Here is an 11525-nt window from a genome sequence, read left to right as displayed (position 1 = left end):
CCATATATCAGCAAAGTCTTGCAGTTCCACAGTGAATAGTATTGTGAGAGTCACCATTTTGCTCAGCTGCTACTATACCCATCATGCCAATGTCATGGGATAAAGTCTTCAGAGAGATGTCCCTTCCTATTGTCACTATCCGCAGAGCAATGATGGGCCTAAAAGGAGAGGTTTGAGTGTCATGTTTTGCCATTGGATAGCCTAACCCAAGTCACAGGGTTGATAAAAAGATAAAAAATGAAGAATACAATTGCATGCATCATCAGAACTCTTTGAAAAAAAAGGCAATAAACAGAACAAAACAGCTGAAATCACTTTTGGGCAATGGAGATCGAAGAGGGTTCATGACATCAGAAGGTACCAGGGAATGAAATTCTAGTTCTGCCATGCTATACATCTCAACAATCCCTTCTGATCTGGCCCTAACGCAGTACGTGTTTGTAGTTGTGTGCCTTTGAGCTGTTTTCAACTTAAAGTGACCCTAATATGAACCTATTACTGGGTTTTCAGTGTGTGTGATTTGTCTAAGGTTATGCAGTGGATTTTCATGTGTAAACAGGGAATTGAATCCTGGTCTCATTGTAGTCTAATACTCAAACCACTATGCCATGTTGGCAGGTTTATTTTTATCAAAACTTCTTCCAAGTCCCCTTTAATCCAACAGAATTACAGTACTAAGTATCCACTTTAACTTCCTATAGCTTCTCTAGAAGTTGCAGTTTAAGGAAGACTATCCAAAATGTTCAGGCAGAGAGCTCCAGTACCTCACCAAACTATAAACCTCAAGATTCCAGATAATGCAACCATAGTAGTTCAGATGGAATCATGGTACTGTATTTGTGAAATATGAAATGATTCTAATACTGTTACATGTGGTAAATGTCTTTAACCCTTATGTTGCTGTGTTCCTCTTCTTCCCAACCTTTTAAATGAAAGGAAAAGAATTCAGAATCTGCTCAGATGTGACAAGATTTTTTTTAAAAAAAATGTATTTATTTTTAAAATATCAAACATGTATAAAAACAAGCCAACAGTTGACAGAATACTTGCAGAAAATCCCTTTGGCAACAAGAAAAAAAATGCTTCTCAGTATCCGCCATCCAATAAGTTATTGCTATCCCTGCTACCCTTTGCATAGACAGAATTCTACCCACTATAGCAGGGGCATGTGAAGTGAGGCTCTCTATATGTTGCTAAGCTATAGTTCTCAGCATCCTTTCTACTAACTGTATTTTAATGCTGTTGAGAGCTCCAGTTCAACCATACCACAAAGCCACTATTCCTCCTCTCTATAGAAGCCTCAACTTCACTTTCAAACCAAAATAGCCTTTTCTACAAGCTGATGCAGAAGCAAACAACTGACAACTCACCAAAATATTTGCTTAGCACCTCAGAATAAATGTTAGCATTTTTTTTTTCTTTTAGTGAAACATAGACCTGGATTGTAAGAAAAGAATACATTTATTTGGTTTGTTTCTCAAAACAGCCACAGTGACTCGTGAGTGGAATTTCCCTCTCCAGTCCTGTATTTGAAGAAATCAGTGCATAATTGGTTGTTCCTCAAGAAGTTGCATCCTTATGAGTTGGGGGAAGGAGGGGAACATGGACAAGCTGCAAAACTTCAGAAGGGTGGCAAAAATATTTCAAATACTTTCTTCGTGGTTACCATTCCACAGATAAACACATCCACAATAGACACATCTACCTGGAAATTCTAATTTTCCTCTGTTTGAGACACACATATTGGAAGGAGGAAAAAAGGTTGCTCTCAGTGGCAGCTGAGCATCCAGAAGAGACAAAATGAAGCCACTCTCTTAGATCTTCAGATACTTGCTGGACATCAGAAAAAGTGGCCTCATTTATCTTCCTTTTACTACAAAACTGCAACTTGGACAAAAGCTGTCCAATAAACCCTCAGGGCTTAACAACTACCTCAAAAAAGTGGACATTGAGTAAGGAGCTAGGGAATTATTCTTTGCACAATGCATACCACAGCCTTACAGAAATCCCCTCCTCCCAGATTACAAATTAGATCACTAGCTCTCCTTTCTCCCCGTTTAGGATAATAAACAAGCACTGTGCTTTTGAGTAGAGACAACAGAGCTCTTTGGGTAAGATTACTATGGGGTTAGGGGAGTGGAAAGAACAAATAAGGACATAGGTTTGTTCTACCTTATCAGCAAACAACTTACATTAATACACAAGAAAAGGGAAAGGAGGGAAACTCCTGCAGGTTAGAAAGCTTGGGAGCATACATAACATGGGGATAGAAGATTAGAGTCCCTGAATTCTTCTGTTCTTCAAAAGTCAGTTTAATTCCTCCACAAAAGGAAAAAATAGGGATTCCTTAAATTATCTTCCAGAGCAGGATCATGTGTGCATGCATTTTCAAGTTCCAATGAATCTGGAAGGATCCTGGCTTCCTAAAGGCCCAAAGCAGTCAATCACTTGCTGCAGATTCTGCCCAGGGGGAGAAACCGAGGTCCCAACAGGTCCAAGAAATCAGAAGATAAGCTGCCGTCATCGAAATCATTTGGCACAGGTAGGGACCAAGAAGATGCGTTTTTCTCCAGTTGACCTTCCCGTGCATAAATGTGGGGGGAGTAAGAGCCCATGTTGTCCTCTAGGTTGCTGACATACTCCACTTTCTGAGAAAAGAGGAAGAATATTCAGATAGCTGCCTTTCTGTCTTTGTCATTCATTTTTTATACTTTTAGAAAAAATTGGAAGTCACTAGTTACGTATAACATAATTTAGTACATAACTTTAGCTATGGAGATACAGGCAGGGTTTACTTTTTCTGCAAATCCTGAATCATTTTCAAGGGTCAACAGGTTGTATGCCTTCACAAATCTCCCAGACCTTGACACTGGAGAGATGAGAACAAGCTATTCTGTGTCTGAAATCGATAGAAGGGAGTTTGAATCGAAAGGGAGTTGAGAAATATGCAAGTTCTTCCCTAGATTCTGCCATAGTTTTAAGATCCAGAAGCACCTCAAAGCTTGTGAGATAAAATAAAGCCAAATGTTTTCACAGCAGATCTTGACATTTCCAGGTTTAAAAGGTTGCCAACATTATTTAATAAAAATGCTAGACAACCTTTACTAAATAATAGGCCTCTGATATGTATTGTCTTCAACATTACCAAATTCATATCTGAACCTTAAGGAAATCCAGCACATAGTATTAGGGAAAAGGAGGTGTAAACCTCCTTTTTATAATCTTCTCACCTGATTTAAGATTCTGCCCACTGCTTCAGAAACTGGATCATGTGGCTTCTGCCAGTTCACCTTACTGCTTTGAGGAATCCTGGTTGCCTGCTAGTGAAAAAAAGAAGAAGCATTAAAATTCATCAGGATGCCATGTCCCCATTTGACTCAAGCAGAAAGGAAAACTAAAGATGGTAACACTTCATGAAGTTACTTCTGCAAAGTGATACATCAGGGGCATTTCACCTATATTAAAGACAAAATAGGTAGGAGGACTGCTTAGTTGGTTTATCTTACCTGAACCCAATCAGGACTAGATTGGAAATCCTCTTGGATGATTAGGGGTGGCACTAGCCTTCCATTTTTTGCTGCAACCTGTGCCTGTGTCATTCCGGGTCCATCCTTGATATGAAAAAAATGGAATATGGAGCTTTAAAAATAACCTAGAAAGACATCATGGTTTTTTTTTTTTGCCACCCCACTCTAAAATCATATTTCAAAATTAGAATTTTTAAAATACCTTTTTTAAAACCTGAGAGACAAATATGACTCTCATGTCAGTGGCCACTGTACTTCCATTCCAAGCTTTATTTATACTCATATTATGTTGTTGTTTTGTTATTATTGATATGTGATTGTTTTTGTACATCAATTATTGTTGTGTTGTAAGCCACCCCGAGTCTCCCCAGAGAAAAGGGGTGAGGTATAATAATGATGATGATGATTATGATTAGCCTCAATTTTAAAGAAGTCATCCAAGGTGGCGAAGCAATTTGGGGAACGTAGTGTTCAGCACCTTAGATAGTTCCCTTCAAGTTCATACAAGGACCCACAGCCAATTCACCACCCCATTATAATGGAAGCCACTGGTCACCAATGCGCAGAGGTAAGTATGGCACAGGAAGGTTTAATGTAAAATTCAAAATGTCTCCCTTCCTCAATTCCATAGTAAGACAGATATCTTGCTGTCTGAGGCAGAACCTCCAATGGCACCTGCAAACTTTTCCCCTGTCTTAAAGATACACTGTGAACATAACCAACTAAAGATTCAAACAGATTACCTCAAATTATCAAGTTTCTAGTCCTTTTTTGTCTTGATTACATCTGAATATCAACAGGATTCTTCCCTCCATCATGCCCTGCCCCTATTTGGGGTTTTTGAATACTTGTGAATAGACATAATGAGATATCTTTGAGAATGGACTCAAGTCTAAACATGAAATTCCTTTTTACTACTATAAGAGTTTCTGTCTTTGTCACAGAACTTTGAAAGGTCACTTGTTTAGACTACAGCTCCCATAATGCACCACTCAGCACACCCAATGATCATACTGACTAAAGAATTCGGGAACCTTTTTTTCTAAACTAGATAAAGTTTGAAACTTCTCCAACACATGGCATACATTTATTATCATTGCAGGGGGTTGGACTGGATGGCCTGTGAGGTCTCATCCAACTCTACGATTCTATTATTCTATGAACTCATTGTTTGTTTATTTATTTTTCAAACTTATATGCCGCCACTCCCCTAGGGCTCTGGGCGGCTTACAAGAACCGGCTAACATCAACAATTTAAAAACATCTTTAAAACATCTTTTAAAAACATCTTTAAAACATCCTAAAAGCACCTTTTAAAACATCAATAACAGAACTCAAAAGCCTGTCGAAACAAGTACACTTCAGTTGAGTTTTTAAAACATTTTACTCACAAACAGGCTTTGTTCATAGTGCACTTGACTGGAAGTTCGTGAATGCGAGGGAGTCACTCCTGGTACTTCCTAAGAAATAAACAGCACAAAAGTACCTGATTTCTTCCTTTGTACAGTGGGAACAATCAATCCCTCCCTCGCTCCCACAGTCACTTCATTTATACCTCATGTTTGCACATTTATATTCAAAATGGCTTACATAATTAAAAATACAAATAAAAACATATGTAGCTAAAAGCATTAAAATCAAGAAGAAACCCCTATGAATGGCCCCAAGTCACCTTACTGCCCATCAGCCCTGCTCAGGTTTGGCAGACTCAGAGACATGATTGAGCCTATCCAACTAGAATGTGGTGTTCCACTTTTCCTACTGCCCTCTATTTTTCCAGGCATTATTCTCTTTTCCGTTGAGTCATGTGTTCTCATGAAATGTCTGAAATTCAACAGATTTTGCTCTCAGGTCCACTTATCTTTTTTTAACAGTCCATATTATCAACAGAATTTCAGCACCACATTTCACATTATGAGATTCTTTCCCTATCAGCTTTCTTCACTGCTTAGTTTTCAAAATCATACATAGAAATCAGATACATCATGGCATGAATAATTCTGACTTAGGTATTTAATGGTATCTCTTTCCACTTGAGAATATTTATTTATTTATTTATTTATTTATTTACAGCATTTATATTCCGCCCTTCTCACCCCGAAGGGGACTCAGGGCGGATCACATTACACATATAGGCAAACATTCAATGCCTTTTAACATAGAACAAAGACAAACAAACATAGGCTCCGAGCGGGGCTCGAACTCATGACCTCCTGGTCAGAGTGATTCATTGCAGTTAATTGCACTGGCTTGCTCTCCCGCCTGCGCCACAGCCCGGGCCTGTGTTGTCTGGTTCCTTCATAGCTACCATTCCTAAAGTTATTCCAATTTCTTAGCTAAAGTCTCCATTCTGATTTGGATTGAATCACAGTATGGAGAATCCTTAACTATTTCAATATCTCCATTCACTACTTTAAAGTTATGTAAATCTTCTTTGGTCATTAATTTTATTTGTTTAAGTTCAGCTGTAAGTCTAACTTTGTACTCTCTTCCTTTGTCGAGTCTTTGTTATCTTCTGCTAGTAATACGGTATCATCTGCATATCTTAAATGATTGAAGATTCTTTCTCCAGTTTTCACACAAACCCTTCCCCTGAGTTTGATCCATCTTTACATATGAAATTTTCAGTGTACATTTAAAGAGATAGTGTGATAAAATTTGTGTACACTACATCCTGTACATTGCATTTTGTAACACTAATCTCTTCAATGATGGTGTGCCTATCAGTCTACTAGTTAGATTAATTCCAGATTCTAGGAACTGGTCCTAAAAGCTATAGTTACTGCTATATCATTATCAGTTACTCCAAAGTAGTTAGTTATTTTATGACCAATAAAAACAGCTGCACGTTCTCTTTTGTAGGCTGTTCCAAATTCTGCAGTATTTTACTTTGCCAATGTCCAAAAAGGACCCATGAAAGCTGTAATATTATCCTAACAAAACACGTCTTCTCAGCCTGGATTCTCCAGCACATTTTGACCATTCTTTGTGTTGACTTATCAATGTGTAAATCCCCTTGATGCTATCAAGGTAAACAGATTCTATATGCCATTATGTGAAAGCACATATTTGACAATGCTTATGTATATTCATCAAATCAACACAGACATAATTGAAGTTATGGGAACTGTTCCTAGGAATCAGTCAGTATCTGTAAACAGCAATTATTCACAGTATGGTAGCAGTAGATATATAGAAATGCCAGGTTTAAGTTTCGCAGGCTACCTTGGGGAAATGGCTTTCATTATCTAGCTTCCTTTCACAGAATAGCTATAAAAAGGATCAATACATATCAACAAGATAAAAACGGCACATAGCAACAAGATACTTCTGGTTGTAAAACCAATCCAGGCACTACATGATCTAATAACAAATGTGTACAATATCCCACTACTGTTTTGATGTTATATATGGGAGAACAGATATCCCCCAAGACAGTATAGAAGAGGGCCCAAATGATTTTAAGTCAAAGTAGAGAGAGCACTTGAATTCAAGGTTCACAGACACTCATTAAATATTATAGCTACTAGGATATATTAGCTTCTGAACTAAATGCTCATTAATATTTAAAAGTAGGCAATCTCTGGGAAATCAAAATCATAACGATCACAATGGATTAAATGTACCATGCAAATTAAATTAAACAGAAGAAATGTGTGAAAATGAAATAGAAACTTCTTCTGCACAAAATCTAATTATCGTGGGGACAGAAACTGCAGGAACACTTATACAATTGTTTTATGCAGAACCTTTCAGTTAATAAGGCCTTGACAATCAATAGATACACAAAGAAATGGAAAGCTGTATTTCAATTAGGAGTTTTCTAGTTACCTTGGCAGTTTGTGATTTTTCTTTTGAAACTTGTGCATACACTGGGGATGATACTGTATGAATCCTCATATCAGGTGTGTCCTAAATGGAATTTCAAAACAATAAATTTAATGAAGTGCCTTGTAATAAAGAAACCGGAATATCCCATTGTAATGTTTTAAGAAAACTAAAATTATATGCGTCATTGCAAACAAAGTGACCAGAAACCCTGCCCGTACAGTGAGCCTCACATTTCATTTGTAAAAAAATTCAATGATTCTTAACTTTTTGGCCCTCCAGATGTTTTTTGCATATCTGTGTGTGCATCTACATTGTAGAATTAATGCAGTTTGAAGCCTCTTTATAACTTCCAGGGCTCAATACTATGGAGTCACGGAAGTTGGAATTCGGTAAGGCACTAGCACTATTAGGTAGAAAAGGCTAAATACTTTCTAAAATTACAATTCTCATAATTCCTTAGCATTCAACTATGGCATTTAAAGTAGTGTCAAACTGCATTAACTTTATAGTGTGGATGCACCATATGTGTTCTGGAGCATGATTTGCCTTTTATATCAATGAGGGTGCATACATAGATTTGATGTTCACACAGTGCAGGTAAGCTTTCATATCAGTGGAAGTGTGGTCTTTACTCAGCAAGGAGAAACTCTTGTGTGGTGCTGAGCAACTCTAGTATTTACATAATAAAGTTGTAAACCTCTGAAAAGTCATGGTTTAAGAATATTCTTTCTCACCTCAGACAAAACATGCTGACTCTCTTCATTGTACTGGATCAGAGACTGGTTGCCGCCTTCATAAGGGATAAAAGGTTGGCCTTTCTCGGTTTTCATGGTTCTGGAACACCACAGTAGGAGACACACAGCCACTAAAAAAGAGGGGGTGGAGTTCATTACTGGCTCTATAAACCTATATCCTAAGGAACTTTACATGAAAACACCTTGCTGACTGCTCAACATGTAGCTGAAGCGATGCTTATAGCTTCAACTATGATATGACCAACTTTTATTTCATAGTTATCCATTATATCAAGTTTTATTTGACCATCATCCTATCTAACTCATAGACCTTTTCTGGGGTGGGTTGATTTCAGACAAGACTTGAAAATTTCACTTAGAAATGCCAGAAATAATTGCAGAGGGTTGACCTGGGTGGCCCTTTTGGCCTCTTCCAACTCTGCTGCTGCTCAGTCGCATAGTCATTTCTGACATTTCGTGACCTCATGGACCAGTCCACGCCAGAGCTCCCTGTCGGCTGTCACCGCCCCCAGTTCCTTCAAGATCAACCCAGTCACTTCAAGGATACCATCCATCCATCTTGCCCTTGGTCGTCCTCTCTTCCTTTTTCCTTCCATTTTCCCCAGCATTGTGATCTTTTCCAAGCCTTCCTGTCTTCTCATGATGTGGCCAAAATACTTCAACTTTGTCTCTAATATGTTTCCCTCCAGTGAGCAGCCGGGCATTATTTCCTGGATGATAGACCGGTTGGATCTTCTTGCGGTCCAAGGCACTCTCAGGATTTTCCTCCAGCACCAAAGTTCAAAAGCGTCTATCTTCCTTCATTCAGCGTTCCTTATGGTCCATCTCTCGCAACCATAAGTTACTATGGGAAATACCATTGCTTTGACTATGCGGACCTTCGTTGCCAGGATTCTAGGATTCTATTATTCTAGGAGTAATACTCTCCTTAAAAAGACTACTCTCCCTCCCACTTTTAAACAGCAGAGTCTCCTGTTTTTAAACTAAAGGGTGAAGGGAGATAACTGTCTCTCTTTTTTTCAAATAAATGGATTCAATGCAGACCTGACAGGTCCCATGAGAAGGAAGCTGGCTCCTGGACTTCAAGAATTTCCCACTCCTGGTTTACAGACGTTTAAAAGATTAAAGCCAGCACTTTGAATTGAAACAGAACAGCTGTTTTAAAAAATCAAGTGCTTTCTCATGAGAGTAATGTGGTTAAATGCCATGTTTACAAGGCAAGTGTACTGTTCCTGATTAGTTAAAAGGAAACATATAGTTAAATGTAAACACTAGGCCATGCTCACATATCAATAAGAGGAATGCAGCTAAGATTGCTCCAATGGCTCCCCCTCCAAGACCCACTGATCTGGAGGCCCGTGCGGTCTTCTCCTCACACGTCATCCCATCTCGGCAGACACAGACTGTAACATGCAAGGTCTGCTCCCTGGAAAACCCCTGCTTGTCTGAAATATGGAGAGGCACTGAATAATTGCCAGGTGGAAGTTTTTCCGTCATAAAGAGCTCAACTGAATCATCTGAAACAGAAAGAGAGTGGTAGAAAGGAGACAGGAAATGATAAATACTATTATTAGGTTATACTTCTTTGCTAAAGCTAACAGTGTAATGATGACACAGACTAGCAGCCAGATACCTTCCAAATACCAATGAATTCTTGGATCCTGGGAAGATTCTGGCAGATCTTCAAGGCAAGAGAAGACCTCTAGAGTTAAGAGAGTTGTCTAACTTGCCCTGAATGCTTTTGGGGACCGATTCTATATCAGCCTGAGGCAATATGCTCACCACTGCAATCAAAAAAGGACCACGTCCCTATTACTACAAGATATACCCAGTCCAATGTTCTTGCTCTTTTCTTGAGTTTGCTAAACTTGGGTTTGTCAAACCAACTCAGTAATATATTAAGTAGTGCAAACTTAAGAACCAGATATCAGACAGCATATTTATCATATGGAACAAGAAGTGGAAAACGTATTTCATAACAACACTTAGTGCCACCAACAAAAGATTTGCAGATCACAATCTGGACCTAGAACATGCACAATTTTTTCCTGTTCATTTCCACCTGCTTTTCTCAAGTGTCTCCTCTTCCATCTGTAAGGAAAAGTTGCTGCAAAAGAAGAGAGCTAATCAAAGGACTGGAGACAAGGAAGATCAAAAGTAGGTATGTGTCCTATTTGTGTCCTAAACGAGAGAGAAACTGATCATGGAGTGTCAGATGTTACTTGAATGAGCTGTTTCCTCACATGTGAACTTCTTCTGGTTTACAGAATATACAGAAGCTGACAATTACAAAGTCTCATTATATAGGCACATATAGGTGTCTTTGTATACATCTGCCACAAGTGTACATTTGTCTTGGCTGCTTCTCTGTCCTGTCAATCTTTCTTACTGGTGCAGTTGTGAACAACTGACCGCTCAAGTTGTTTTTGGTCCACAGCTTCCATCATTCCAAGTCAGTGCCAATAATTGTGGAGAATTATGAACATTGTTCTGAAAGGCCACATTCTTGTCCTTTGGGCTGAAGGTAGAGATAGTCTACTCCCTCCTGTTCTCTAGGCTTTGAATGCAGCATTACAGATGAATTCAGTTTAGCTACAGAACTTTTTCTGTTCTCTAATTCTCCAGCCAACTTTTGCTGTTTAGTTCTTTTACCCAAGTTTTGTCCTGCCTGCAATTCTGACATCTTTGGCTTCTGTTAGGTGCCACCACAATGTTTTTCAGCCTCTCCCAACAGCCACAAATTTTCTGTTTAATCTATAGAGTCAAAGCTTCCTGATATTGGCTTTACTGAAACCAAGTATATCTAAGATCAGGTAAATTGGACATGAAATAAACCAGGTGATTTTAGCTGAGGGCCATAACAGATTGTAAGTCCATCCATGACCACAGAAGTTCTCTCTTAGTTATAAGGTGGCAGCCCTAGACAGAGATCAGTCCTCATTCCAAATTTAGTTTTTCTTTCCATATTAAATATGTTATTTCCATACCTATTTTTTCTATTTGTGAAGAGAAATCTGTTGAAGAGTCAAAATGCCACAATAGTTAGAAGTTAACTTACCAAAATGCTCTCCCAGTTTCCAAGAATGTCCCATATTCTCCAAGGTCTCCACTATCTGGAATGTAAATGGTTCTGCATATGGATGGGAATCTTTATCCTCCGCCTTTATGCGGAAAGGTGTTTTTAATTTTCCTTCACAGACTACCAAAAATGGTGCAACTAGCATTGGAGCATTGTCATTAAGGTCAGCCAGGTAAAGCTGGATGGTTCCCGTGCCAGTCTGCGGTGGAACACCTGATGAGAAAACATTCAATTTTACTGAAAACACACCCACAACCAAACAAAGGAGCAACAGGGCAGGAAAGAGCCTTCATGATAAGAGATGGATTACATCCACTGGCTTTAGGCAACTCA

General features: G+C 38.7%; 1 protein-coding gene across 2 annotated transcripts in view; it reads right to left on the bottom strand.

Annotated features, from left to right (window-relative positions):
• Positions 1 to 977: 977 nt before the first annotated feature.
• The window catches only part of cdh26 (cadherin 26), a 47005-nt gene continuing 36457 nt past the window's right edge, over positions 978 to 11525 (bottom strand). The window contains exons 11-18 of one of the 2 annotated variants that reach the window (XM_008110146.3): positions 11172 to 11405; positions 9400 to 9630; positions 8093 to 8223; positions 7359 to 7439; positions 4919 to 4987; positions 3507 to 3611; positions 3231 to 3320; positions 978 to 2648 (exon numbers count right to left, since the gene is read on the bottom strand). In XM_008110146.3, the coding sequence (XP_008108353.2) occupies positions 2445 to 2648; positions 3231 to 3320; positions 3507 to 3611; positions 4919 to 4987; positions 7359 to 7439; positions 8093 to 8223; positions 9400 to 9630; positions 11172 to 11405 (1145 nt within the window). In that variant the 3' untranslated portion in view covers positions 978 to 2444. The remainder of the gene's footprint in view (positions 2649 to 3230; positions 3321 to 3506; positions 3612 to 4918; positions 4988 to 7358; positions 7440 to 8092; positions 8224 to 9399; positions 9631 to 11171; positions 11406 to 11525) is intronic. The other variant, XM_008110147.3, reaches the window with a different exon arrangement.

This window comes from Anolis carolinensis, chromosome 4 (assembly GCF_035594765.1).
Source record: "Anolis carolinensis isolate JA03-04 chromosome 4, rAnoCar3.1.pri, whole genome shotgun sequence".
In the NCBI taxonomy this organism is placed as follows: domain Eukaryota; kingdom Metazoa; phylum Chordata; class Lepidosauria; order Squamata; family Dactyloidae; genus Anolis; species Anolis carolinensis.
Note: the sequence above shows the minus strand (reverse complement) of the source record. Positions and strands in the feature narration are given on the sequence as shown.